This window comes from Portunus trituberculatus, chromosome 24 (assembly GCF_017591435.1).
Source record: "Portunus trituberculatus isolate SZX2019 chromosome 24, ASM1759143v1, whole genome shotgun sequence".
NCBI lineage: Eukaryota > Metazoa > Arthropoda > Malacostraca > Decapoda > Portunidae > Portunus > Portunus trituberculatus.
In genome coordinates, this window is record NC_059278.1 from 7,673,673 (window position 1) to 7,688,254 (window position 14,582).

A 14,582-nucleotide genomic window follows, 5' to 3' on the forward strand; every position below is an offset into this window, starting at 1 on the left:
ATTTTTTCTGAACTCTATAAACAGGAACAAACTTTTTTACTCCTTCATTGTATTTCTGTAAGAATATATCATATTTCTCTTGTACAGTCTTTCTGCACATAATATTACTCCACTCAATATCAACAAAATAAATCCTTAATTTTTCAAAATCCACTTTTGCATAATTCAATCTCTCTCTCCTTTATAATCCTCTCGGTAACTTATCTCATCTTACTCCTGCATTTGTATCTCTAATGTCACATGATCACTTCTCCCCATTGGACTAAGGTATTGTATGATTGGAGGGGACTCTGGTTTCTTTTTGAAAACTAGGTCAAGCAACGATGGTTCTTCTTCCTTCCTGTGCCTTGTTGACTCCTCCACCCACTGGTACATTGTATTAACCATAGTCAACTGTAACACTTTCTCGCTCCACTACCCAGCATTATCCATTACTTCCATGTCTCTCCAGTTTATTTTTTTACTGTTAAAGTCTCCAACTAAGAGTATTCTTTTATCTCTTCTTATCATGTTATCTAGGCACTTTATCACCTCTCTTTGCATATCTTTATGCTCTTCTGATCCCCATGTATTAGTCTTTGGTGGAACATATGTAACTATAAATTTTATTTTCTTTAAATCTTCTGTTCTGATTGTTACTCCCATTACTTCCACTTTGTCTTCACCATATTACACATCCTCCACACATATATTATCACCAACCATTATTAGCACTCCTCCCCTTTTATCCTTCCTGTCCCTCCTCCAGGTATTGTATCCCTCTTCTTTAAAGAAGATTACTCCCATTACTTCCACTTTGTCTTCACCATATTACATCCTCCACACATATATTATCACCAGCCATTATCCTCCTCCTTTTATCCTTCCTGTCTCTTCCATATTGTATCCCTCTTAAAGAAGAGGGATACAATACCTAGGATATCATCTTTTGATAATATATATGTTATGTAATATTCAGGTAATTTCAATCAGAACAGAAGATTTGAAGAAAAGAAAATTTATAGTTACATATGTTCCACCAAAGACTAATACATGGGGATCAGAAGAGCATAAAGATCTCTGCTTTCAGTTTTGTTTCAACGATGCACATTACATCCAGCTTTTCCTTTCAAAAAATCCTGAACTTCCAATATGCTTGATAACAACCCATCTATGTTAGTATAAGTCACTCTTAATTTATTGCCTCTTCCATGACCTCTTTTTTCTTTAGGTACCACTTCTTTAGTCTCATATCCAATACCCTCCAGTAGAAATTTTTCCTCTCTATCTCTATCCTTTTCTCATTTTTTTCTAGCTTCATTTCTTAGCACTTTCTCCTTTTCCCTTTCCTCTAAGTTCATTTCTCTTTTTATCCATATTTCCTTGTGATCAACATCATCGGCCAGCTTCCCTTTTCAAGCCATAATTTCCTCTACAGCCACTTGAGATATCATTCTCACCTTCATTGGCCTCCTACTCCTTTCACTGTATCTTCCCAGCCTGATCACTTCCTCCACCTCCTGGTCAAATTTTTGTGTGTTGTCTTGTACTCATTTGGTAACAATTTGGCCAATTCTCTTTCTTCACGTTCTCTAGTGAATTTATTTGGAGTTTTCTTTTCCTTCATGCCATAAATCACAAAGCTTTTTTTCTTATCCACTGCATCCCGCACCAAATCTTCTTTCTCTTTAATAACTTTGATTACAGTGACTTTCGTGTTCTCCTGAATTTGTCTTCTTACCACTTCTGAAAATTTGACTTTTTCTTCTTCTTGCTCTTGTTTCCATTCATTTCTTAGTTCTTTCAACTTGTTATCACCTAGACCACCTTCTGCCCTGTCTGTAATCCCGTCCTGCACTTTAGCCTGCAAGCTCTTAAAAGAGCTTTCATAATTTTGGCATGTGGTTTTTAGAAAGTCATTTTGCTTCCTTATTTCCTGAATCTCCTCTTTCAATTCCTCATTTATTGCACTGACTTTTTCACATTCAGCTACTCTCAATTTCAGGGCTGTGTTCTCCGTTATCAGTCGGTCTTATTTGTCCATGAGACTGGACATCACCTCCTTCATATATCTTAATTCTCTTTCTACATCAATAAGCCTTCTCGTATTACCTCGTTCATCACTGAAACCCGAGAAATCCTTTTCCATTGTATCATCAGTCAGTTTCCTTAAAACCAATAGAGGTTTCTATAAAGCGTTGGTTATCACTCGGCGTATGTTTTGATTATGCCATACGCCTGGCAGCGCTACTTGGTTCCATCTCTCTCTCATTATTCATTCCTTATATGTGATCTAACTCTTATTTAATTTGGAGATAGGAAAACCTATGGTCCCCTCTCCCCCTGTACATACGTCTAGGCCTGAGTCAAACTCCTTTTGTAATAATCTCTGCAAGCTGCTCAGATGAGTGTGTCCTGCTCGATGGCTGCGCTCCGTGTGTGTGTGTGTGTGTATTTACCTATTTCTATTTACCTATTTGTGTATTACAGGGCCCGAGCTAAGCTCTCTGTGTCCTGTCTCCTTGTCCACTCCTGTCATATCTCTCTTTCATCTGATTGACACACACCGCATCAACGACATCACTGCTCAGTTTATTCCACTTATCTATACTACGATGCGGGAAACTGTACTTTCTCACGTCATTTAGACAAATGTCCTTTATTAGTTTTTTCCATGTCCTCGGAGGTAATTACTTGTGGTCACCTTTATCAATTCTCTGTCCAGTATGTCAATCTTGTTCACCAATTTATACATAGTTATCATGTCTCCTCTTGTTCTTCTCTCTTCTAATGTGGTCAGCCCCAGCTTCCTCAGTCTTTCCTCATAGTCTAACTCCCTGAGTCCTGGTACCATCCTTGTTGCCAGCCTCTGTACCCTTTCCACCTTCTTCACATTTTTCTTCATATGCGGTGACCAGACAAGCTGCATATTCTAACTCGGGTCTTATTAAGGTACATAATATCTTCTTCATCATTCCTTCATCTAGGTAGTGGAATGCAAGGCCAATATTTTGAAGCATGTTATATGTTTTCCAAATATCTTGTTAATGTGTTTCTCCGGTGACAGAGTGTTTTGCACGTTACTCCTAAGTCTTTCTCCTCATTGGTCTCTTCAATTTTCTCATCACCCAGCCTGTAATCCCTGTTTGGTCTGTATCTACTTCTTCCCATCTTCATAACATGGCTCTTGTTTATATTAAATTCCATCTGCCACTCTTTACTCCACTCATATATTTTATCAAGATCTTCCTGTAACTTGTTACAATCTTCCACATTCTTTACTCTCCTCATAATTTTAGTATCGTCCAAAACATATTCATGTAACTGTCAATTCCTACTGGCATATCATTAACATAAATCAAAAACATGATGGGACCAAGCACTGACCCTTGTGGAACTCCACTGGTTACCTTCTTCCATTCGGACTTCTTTCCCTTCACCACTGTTCGCATTTCTCTTCCCACTAAGTAATTTTTCATCTATTTTGCTAGTTTATCACTTACTCCTCCAATTTTCTTTAGTTTCCACATCAGTCTATCATGTGGCACTTTATCAAAGGCCTTTCTCAAGTCCAGGTAAATAGCATCCACCCATCCCTCTCTATGTTGTAATATGTCTCTTGAATAAAAACATAATAAATTGGATACGCACGATCTTCCTTTTCTGAAACCAAACTGCCTTTCACTCAGAATGTTTTCACTTTCTAGATACTCACTCCACTTAGCTTTAATTACTTCTGCACATACCTTGCACAATATACTAGTCAATGATACTGGTCTGTAGTTTAACGGTTCCATTCTACTACTGTGTGTGTGTGTGTGTGTGTGTGTGTGTGTGTGTGTGTGTGTGTGTGTGTGTGTGTGTGTGTGTGTGTGTGTATTTACCTAATTGTATTTACCTAATTGTAACATACGGGAAAAGAGCTATGCTCGTGTTGTCCCGTCTCCATATCTATTAATGTCCAGCTTTTTCTTAAAATCATGAATATTCCTTGCGTTGACCACTTCCACGTCTAAACTATTCCATGCTTCCACCCTTCTATGAGGGAAGCTATATTTTTCACATCTCTCCTATAAGTGGCCATTTTAGTTTTTTCCCATGCCCTCTCGACATTCTTCCATTCCACATACACAGATCTTCCCTATCCATTTTTTCCATGCCAATCATCACTCTGTATATTGCTATCAGGTCTCCCTTTCTCTTCTGTTTTCCAGGGTTGGAAGTTGCATTCTTTTCAGTCTGTCTTCATAAGTCAAATCTCTTAAGTCAGGCACCATTTTCGTTGCAGCCCTCTGTACTTTCTCTAGTTTCCTTATGTGTTTCTTTAAGTTCGAGCCCACTGTATTGTTGCATATTCAAGCCTCGGTCTTATCATTGCAGTAATTATTTTCTTCATCATTTCTTCATCTAGATATACGAACGCCACTCTTATGTTCCTCAATAAGTTCAATACTTCTCCAATTATTTTGTTTATATGTCTCTCTGGCGATAGGTCATTGGTAATTGTCACCCCAAGGTCTTTTTCTTCATGACTGGTTTTATGTCTTCATTTCCTATCTTGTACATACTCCTGATTCTTCTTTCACTCTTGCCAAACTCTATTTTCTTGCATTTTGTCGTGTTGAACTCCATTTGCCATGTACAGCTCCATTTCCATATTCTGTCCAAGTCTTCCTGGAGTAGTTCGCAATCTTTGTCACATCTCACTTTTCTTAACAATTTTGCATCGTCTGCAAATAGGCTCACATAACTGGACACCCCATCCACCATGTCATTTATGTAGACTGCGAACATTACTGGTGCCAACACTGATCCCTGTGGAACTCCACTCTCCACCAATCCCCATTCTGATGGTCTGTCCTTAATTATTGTTCTCATTTCTCTTCCTACCAAAAGTCTTCCATCCATTTTAGTAAACTGCCATGCACTCCTCCTACCATTTCAAGTTTCCAGATCAGTCTCTGGTGTGGTACCTTATCAAAGGCCTTTTTTAAATCCAGATATATTCCATCAGCCCAACCATCTCTTTCCTGTATTACATCTATCACCCTCGAATAGTAACATATCAGGTTTGTCGTGCATGAACGCCCTTTCCTAAAACCAAATTGACACTCACAAAGTATGTCATTTTTCTCCAAGAAGTCTGTCCATCTAGTCTTCACCACCCTCTCACACATCTTAGCTACCACACTTGTAAGTGACACTGGTCTATAGTTCAATGGGTCTCTCTTGTTACCTGATTTATAGATTGGGACAATGTTAGCTCTTTTCCAGTCTTGGGGCACTACGCCTTCCCTTAATGAGGCATCAATTACTTCACAAACTTTTTCTGCCAATTGCTCCCTGCATTCTCTTAAAATCCATCCTGATACCCCATCAGGTCCCACAGCTTTTCTCACTTCTAAACTCCCATCATGTTCTTGATCTCCTCCACCGTTACTTGAAACTCCTTCATAATCCCTTTCTGTTCCATTACCAGTGGTTTGTCAAAAGCAGTCTCCTTTGTGAATACCTTCCAAAGCATCCATTCATAGCCTCTGCCATTTCCTGGGATCTTCACTGTATACTCCATTTACTTCTAAACTTTCAATACTTTCTCTATTTTTGATGTTGTTGTTCACATGTCTGTAAAAAGCCTTGGTTGGTCTTTACATTTATCAATTATATCCTTTTCTTGTTTCTTTCTTTCTTCTCTTCTAATCAACACATATTCATTTCTTGCTCTTTTGTAACTTTCCCACTGCTTAATCCGTCTTTTCCTTCTCCACCTCTTCCATGCATCCTCTTTTCTTGTTCTAGCCTTTTCACATCTATCGTTAAACCAGTCCTGCTTTCCAACTTCTCTATGTTGTCTTATTGGTACAAATTTTTCTCACTTTCTGTGTGTTTGTGTGTGTGTGTGTGTGTGTGTGTGTGTGTGTGTGTGTGTGTGTGTGTGTGTGTGTGTGTGTGTGTGTGTGTGTGTGTGTGTGTGTGTGTGTGTGTGTGTGTGTGTGTGTGTGTGTGTGTGTGTGTGTGTGTGTGTGTGTGTGTGTGTGTGTGTGTGTGTGTGTGTGTGTGTGTGTGTGTGTGTGTGTGTGTGTATTTACCTAATTGTATTTACCTAATTGTAACATACGGAAAAGAGCTATGCTCGTGTTGTCCCGTCTCCATATCTATTAATGTCCAGCTTTTCTTAAAATCATGAATATTCCTTGCGTTGACCACTTCCACGTCTAAACTATTCCATGCTTCCACCCTTCTATGAGGGAAGCTATATTTTTCACATCTCTCCTATAAGTGGCCATTTTAGTTTTTCCCATGCCCTCTCGACATTCTTCCATTCCACATACACAGATCTTCCCTATCCATTTTTCCATGCCAATCATCACTCTGTATATTGCTATCAGGTCTCCCTTTCTCTTCTGTTTTCCAGGGTTGGAAGTTGCATTCTTTTCAGTCTGTCTTCATAAGTCAAATCTCTTAAGTCAGGCACCATTTTCGTTGCAGCCCTCTGTACTTTCTCTAGTTTCCTTATGTGTTTCTTTAAGTTCGGAGCCCACTGTATTGTTGCATATTCAAGCCTCGGTCTTATCATTGCAGTAATTATTTTCTTCATCATTTCTTCATCTAGATATCTGAACGCCACTCTTATGTTCCTCAATAAGTTCAATACTTCTCCAATTATTTTGTTTATATGTCTCTCTGGCGATAGGTCATTGGTAATTGTCACCCCAAGGTCTTTTTCTTCATGACTGGTTTTATGTCTTCATTTCCTATCTTGTACATACTCCTGATTCTTCTTTCACTCTTGCCAAACTCTATTTTCTTGCATTTTGTCGTGTTGAACTCCATTTGCCATGTACAGCTCCATTTCCATATTCTGTCCAAGTCTTCCTGGAGTAGTTCGCAATCTTTGTCACATCTCACTTTTCTTAACAATTTTGCATCGTCTGCAAATAGGCTCACATAACTGGACACCCCATCCACCATGTCATTTATGTAGACTGCGAACATTACTGGTGCCAACACTGATCCCTGTGGAACTCCACTCTCCACCAATCCCCATTCTGATGGTCTGTCCTTAATTATTGTTCTCATTTCTCTTCCTACCAAAAGTCTTCCATCCATTTTAGTAAACTGCCATGCACTCCTCCTACCATTTCAAGTTTCCAGATCAGTCTCTGGTGTGGTACCTTATCAAAGGCCTTTTTTAAATCCAGATATATTCCATCAGCCCAACCATCTCTTTCCTGTATTACATCTATCACCCTCGAATAGTAACATATCAGGTTTGTCGTGCATGAACGCCCTTTCCTAAAACCAAATTGACACTCACAAAGTATGTCATTTTTCTCCAAGAAGTCTGTCCATCTAGTCTTCACCACCCTCTCACACATCTTAGCTACCACACTTGTAAGTGACACTGGTCTATAGTTCAATGGGTCTCTCTTGTTACCTGATTTATAGATTGGGACAATGTTAGCTCTTTTCCAGTCTTGGGGCACTACACCTTCCCTTAATGAGGCATCAATTACTTCACAAACTTTTTCTGCCAATTGCTCCTGCATTCTCTTAAAATCCATCCTGATACCCCATCAGGTCCCACAGCTTTTCTCACTTCTAAACTCCCCATCATGTTCTTGATCTCCTCCACAGTTACTTGAAACTCCTTCATAATCCCTTTCTGTTCCATTACCAGTGGTTTGTCAAAAGCAGTCTCCTTTGTGAATACCTTCCGAAAGCATCCATTCATAGCCTCTGCCATTTCCTGGGATCTTCACTGCATACTCCATTTACTTCTAAACTTTCAATACTTTCTCTATTTTTGATGTTGTTGTTCACATGTCTGTAAAAAGCCTTGGTTGGTCTTTACATTTATCAATTATATCCTTTTCTTGTTTCTTTCTTTCTTCTCTTCTAATCAACACATATTCATTTCTTGCTCTTTTGTAACTTTCCCACTGCTTAATCCGTCTTTTCCTTCTCCACCTCTTCCATGCATCCTCTTTTCTTGTTCTAGCCTTTTCACATCTATCGTTAAACCAGTCCTGCTTTCCAACTTCTCTATGTTGTCTTATTGGTACAAATTTTTTCTCGTGTGTGTGTGTGTGTGTGTGTGTGTGTGTGTGTGTGTGTGTGTGTGTGTGTGTGTGTGTGTGTGTGTGTGTGTGTGTGTGTGTGTGTGTGTGTGTGTGTGTGTGTGTGTGTGTGTGTGTGTGTGTGTGTGTGTGTGTGTGTGTGTGTGTGTGTGTGTGTGTGTGTGTGTGTGTGTGTGTGTGTGTGTGTGTGTGTGTGTGTGTGTGTGTGTGTGTGTGTGTGTGTGTGTGTGTGTGTGTGTGTGTGTGTGTGTGTGTGTGTGTGTGTGTGTGTGTGTGTGTGTGTGTGTGTGTGTGTGTGTGTGTGTGTGTGTTAAATGAGAAAGTGCACTTACAGGTGGAGGACACGGTCATACTCAGGCAACCGAGAGAGAAGAGCAACATTATCTGATCCAAATTCCTCCTGAAGCTGATGATACACCCACTGTGCCTCACGTTTCACCACAACCAACACCTGCAACATAAATTTCAAGGAGGATTCTAGCAGAACCTTAAAAAAAAAAAAAAAAAAATCAAAACAGGCCAAGGTAAAAAATAGAGGAGAGAGGAAAAGAGTGTAATTAGATGGAGAACTTGGAGAAATGGAGGGAATAAGTGTAATGGAAAGAGAAGTAATGTAAATATTGAAGAGAGTAGGCAAATCTATTTTTCCTATTTGAGATAGTAAAAGAGGATACACATCTCGTTCCCAGACCAAAAAGAAAGTCTATAATTTTGCAGATGATAATGTGTACTATAGCACTGGTAAAGGTATGATAGAGATAAAAATGAAAGGAAGGATTGTATTGAAAGATTCAGCATGAAGAAAAATATTCAAAACTCATTAAAAAGTACCAAATGGAAGTATTAAGGGGCAAAACTCATATTAGGAAAATTCAAATACCAAAACACTCCCCCTCTAAAGTTCCTCACTCCTCGAGTAAAGCACTTACTCCTAAATTCTTACCATCCCAAGTTTTGTGTATTATCACCACAAGTTTTACAATGCTTTGACAAGTATCAGTCATGTTTATCTACCTTCAACATCACACGTTCCATAAGACTACAATGCAATCACCAACGAGATATTCCATATCTGTAGCAATGACAATGTCATACCCACTGGTGGGTAATGGTCACCTGAAGCAGTGAGTCCATGCACTCTGGGTTTTATATGTTACAATAAGCTCACCACAACTTGTTTCTACCTCCTCCTATGGGAGAACCCTCCTACATTCATGTTTCACTGTAACAATATTGACAACATAGCAGCATTCTACTATTAAGTTTATAGTTTTCTTGATATTCAAAATACTAAAAAAAATTCTGTGCTGCCATAATTTATTTGGATCTGGCTGGTGCTGGCAATGCAGCTTGGGATGTTACCTGATTTTTCTGATGCACTGCTCATTAGTGATGCAGGCCATAGTAATAATGACAATTAAAGTGGCAACATTCCACCATTAAGTCTATAGCTTTTTTTGATATTAAAATAATTTAAGAAATTCAGTGCTGTCATAATTTACTTGGGTCTGGTTGGTGCTGACAATGTATAGCTTATGATGATACCTTATCTCTCTGATACACTGCTCATGAGTGATACAGGGCTCCAACCTCTGCTACATGATCAGAGGCATTGCTAACTGAAATATGTACAGTGGTACCTCTAGATACGATATTAATTCGTTCCAGAGTGGCTTTCGTATCTTGATTTTTTCGTATAATGAGTCGCGTTTTACATATAAATCACCTAATTCGTTCCAAGCCCTACGAAAACATCATATTAAATTTTATAAGGGTAAAACCAGAATATAATAATACATTTGAATCATTCAATATACCTAACCTAACTGTTAATACCTGTAAATGAAGTAGATAATAGAACATAATGCAATAATAAATGAAAAATAATAATATGAAAATGTGGAACCTTACCTTTCGAGTGAGGCAATGTCCGAAAGCGAAAGTGGCAGCAGAGGAGGAGAGCAAACAGCAGAAAGTATAGAAAATAGCATGAAACATTAACACTTAACTTTACAAAACACTTAAAATTTTTTTTTTTTTTTTTTTTTTTTTTCTAAATTTCATCAATTAACACAAAACTTAAATCAATTTTTCTTTTTCCAGTTTCTAATTTTCCTCACATTCTTCTTCCCTTCTCTGTTTTTTCGGATCATTTTGACCTTCACCCTGACTCACTAATGGTCTCTTTGAAAAATAACGATCCAAGGAAGTTTGTTTCTGCCTACATTTCAATATGTTCCTGAAATGACTCAGGCAAATGTCATTAAACTGTGCAAGAAAACGACCTGTGTTAACTTTTTCAGGGTGTTTCTTTTCTATGAATTTTGCCACTTATGAGTGGTCTATGGGCTGGAGGAGAGGGGTGGTGTTAGATAGAAGGAAGAGAACCTTGATAAAGGAATATTCCGGGAGAATATCATCCTCGAGGCCAGGAGGGTGAGCAGGGGCATTGTCTAACACCAGCAGACATTTAAGAGGGAGGTAGTGGTTTTTTTCCAGATATCTTTTCACAGTCGGACCGAAAGTTAGGTTTATCCACTCTACAAAAAACTGCCTTGTTACCCAGGCTTTCACATTAGCCCTCCACATCACCAGAAGCTTCTCCTTTAGCACTTTGTAGGACTTGAAGGCTCGAGGATTCTCCAAATTATACTCGTAGGGGTTTAATCTTACAATCACCACTAGCATTGTCACAGAGAGCAAGGGTAAGCCTGTCTTTCATAGGCTTATGCCCAGGCAACTACTTCTCTTCCACCGTGATAAAGGTCTGATGAGGCATTTTTTTCCAAAAGAGCCCTGTTTCATCACAGTTAAAAACTTGCTGGGGAATGTAGCCTTCCTGGAGAGTCAACTCATCAAATTCCTTAACAAAGGCTTCAGCCACTTTTGTATCGGAGCTGGCAGCATCCCCATGCCGCACCACCGAATGAATGCCAGTCCGTCTCTTGAATTTCTCAAACCACCCCCGTGAAGCCTTGAACTCTAGGGGTGCCTGCTACGATATCCCTTTGCCTGCATCATCTTCTGCCCGACCATGCATGAGATCATTGAAAATGGCTCTGGCCTTGTGGAAGACTACAGTCTCAGTGATCGTGTCTCCAGCGATTTCCTTTTCCTTAATCCAGAGGAGGAGAAGTCTCTCCATCTCATCATGGAACTGGCTCCTCTTACTTGAAAAGACAGTCACGCCCTTAGAAGATGTTGCTGCTTTGATGGCTTCCTTCTGTTTCAGGATGGTGCCTATCATAGACGGATTTCGGCCATACTCCTTCGCAATGACACTCAGCCGTATGCCACATTCATACTTCTTGATTATCTCCAGCTTCATTTCCATAGAAAGCATCCTCTTCTTCTTTCCTTGAACATCAAAAACATTCTTGGGACCCATGGCTACAGAATTATGGGTTGAATAAAGCAACACAAAAACTGAACAATAGCGAATGCCGTAACGAAATACTGGCGGGACACCAACAAAACATGCGACTGACGCATGATGGGAAAGATTCGGTCAATAGGAGAGCAGGATCACAGTACTAAGCAAGATGGGAAAGATTCTGATCAATAAGAGAGCAGGATCTTACGGCATGTTTATGGCGCACGGGAATTTCAAGTTTTGTTTCTTATCTTTCGTATGCTGAATATTTTTTCATAAACTGAAGTGAAAAAATCTTCACATATCATTTCGTAAAATGAAATTTACATATATAGAAGCCTTCGTATCTAGAGGTACCACTGCACATGAAAAGTAAACAACGACAGGTAGATCTAACCGTGAATGAAAACAACAGAAAGTATTGACAGTACAAAAAACATTATATGTTATATGGCATTGGCAGGTGAGGAACTTGAGAAAAGACATGAATATAGTTTCCAACTGTTGGTTATCACTGGCACATATATACAGTAAAAAACATTTGGCAACTCTACTTGTGTCTTATCTCACATTCCTTACCCGCCAAAACAACATTACATGAAGCTTTTTGTACAATCAACACTCTTTCTGTGGTTTTCTTTCCCAATTAAATGTACCTGTCATTGTTTACCTTTTATCTATTTCAGTTATCAATACCACAGAACACTGCACCCAAGGTTGGAGCCCCACATAAAATATTAATAATCTTATAATTTCTTTTTTTTTCTTTTTAATAGAGTTTCCATTGTTTTTGTTTTTAATCCATTCTTCACTGAAATAGCAACATAACTCTCAATTCAAAGTATGTATATTGAGATAAGGGAGTTAAGTTGAAGGAGAAAGTTAACTTGATAATGGGCCAGAATAACTAAGCATTTTTCATGTTTCCAACACTGGGAGTTGCGTGATCCTTGAATTTAATACTTAGAATAAACCTTTGGAACCAAGCAAGTGCAAAAATTTATGAGGGAGATATAGAATAAATTATGCTACAGGATGAGTAATTTGATCAGAGAAAAAAAGAATATCCACTGAAAAGAAAAAAAACTAAATGTATTTTCTTAAGATTGACCCACTAAAAAGAGTAGTAGCTTAGATCATCAGACTCCAACTAAATGCACAAATTGAAAGATTGACTTGCATGCAGTTCAGACACAGCTGATGCCCAATCTCTGACACAATACTTGGATTTTGGCTGGTTACGGGGACAGTAAGGTTAGTCTTGGCCTGACCATGGGGCTGACTGTATATTGTAGTTCTGCTGTATTTCTGTACAGCATCCAGCATTTTATGTAATTAATATATGATAGTCTTCTACAGTCATGTTTTCTTCAGCCTAAGCAAACATGAACTATATCAAACACAAAATGGTGCATGGAAACCAATAAAATAAGATGTCAGCTTGGCATCTCCAGCATTCCATCACAGTCTCCTCCTAATCCATGTGCTGCCCATTCTTGCCAGTTGCTCCAGTGTCATCTTGTGCCTGTAATTCCTGGCTGCCTGATACCTTATGGATTTCTGGAGATTTCTCTGGCATCATCTTGGGCCACCTTACTTCTACCTTTTTTTTTACTTGGCCTACTGCTCCTGCTACTTGCTGTGGTGTTTTTACTGACCATGTCAGCTTTCAGCTTGTGGTTTATACCTACCAAGTAGCCACACACTAATCGTTCACCATGTCAACTGTCTTCTGTCCATGTTGCTTTTCAGCTTTAAAACTGGCCAAGAGTAACTAAGAGGTATTGAACAAAAAGGCCCGCTTCGATGCCAGTTCTTAAACAGTATCAAGAGAGTTAGCCAAAAGAAAGGGATAAATGTCTAGAAATTGCCCTTTTAAATGAGTTCAGATCATAGGTAGATCAAAATACAAAAGCAGGTAGGGAGTTCCAGAGTTTACCAGAGAAAGAGATGTCAATCATAGTATCATGATTCATCCACATTAGCTGTGGTGGTACAATGGAACCACACGTACTGTAGGGACTGTAGGATCTCCAAGTGCATGGGTTTTAATTCTGGCCATGGTCCAAGAGTGAAGGCCTTCCTATTGAGATAACGGTTCCAAAACGGGTGGGCTTTCTGATAGATGCTAGGTCTCCTTTAGCCTGTAAATAACCCATATTTTATATATATATATATATATATATATATATATATATATATATATATATATATATATATATATATATACATATACAGTGGTACTTTGACATACGATTTTAATTCGTTCCACGACGATCGTTGTATATAAAAAAAATTGTATATCAAATCAATTTTTCCCATAGAAATTAATGGAAATACAATTAATTTATTCTTGTGATATGAATTTACACCCCACTCCCCCCCCAAAAAAATAACATGCTTTAAATACCAACCAAATATAGATTTAATACAAGATAAATACAATGTTTATTGTATACATGATATAAATTAACTATATTACTCAAAATAACAACTTAACCCGCAAAACTCGGGACACATTGGTAGACGTTCATCACACAAAGCAAGGGGCATGTCGATAGACGTTTAGGCTTTTTACATCTATATTTTGGTTATTTTCTTTCTGTTTTCTTTGCTTGTGAGCTGGCAACACTCATCAGGAGTAAACATATGCTCTATGTCACTGTATCACCAACAAAAAATGGTAGGAGTGATCGACAGTGATTTCATTGTGTCTGATTCCACCACCTCTCCCGCACGCCTACTTCTATACCTTGGGTCTATCGCCATGTTACTTTTGAATGAGAGTGGTATCAGAACAGGAGAGAGAGAGAGAGAGAGAGAGAGAGAGAGAGAGAGAGAGAGAGAGAGAGAGAGAGAGAGAGAGGATAAAAAGGGACCCGTTTTCTCTCGCTCTAGCCAAGGCCGCTGAACTCGATTGGACGCAAGGCCACGTAAACTGATGATACTACCTCATTCAACCTGTGATACTTTGGTAAACATGACATCTAGAGACTTCTGGTTTTTTGCATTGCATAGAGGAAGAGTTGCTTGTGGGCAGAAAACCATTTGTACTCACTCATTTATTGAATTTCTAAGTGTAATCAGTATGTGAATACAGGCTATTTTGTGCGTTTCTCACAAAACTTAATAAAAAATACATAATGCCG

At 38.7% G+C, this 14,582-nt stretch overlaps 1 protein-coding gene across 1 annotated transcript in view; it reads right to left on the reverse strand.

Annotated features, from left to right (window-relative positions):
• Window positions 1-14,582, reverse strand: part of LOC123508482 — a 124,026-nt gene that overhangs the window by 27,280 nt on the left and 82,164 nt on the right. Inside the window, exon 8 of the mRNA XM_045262243.1 lies at window positions 8,393-8,511. Within this exon, the coding sequence (XP_045118178.1) occupies window positions 8,393-8,511 (119 nt within the window). The remainder of the gene's footprint in view (window positions 1-8,392; window positions 8,512-14,582) is intronic.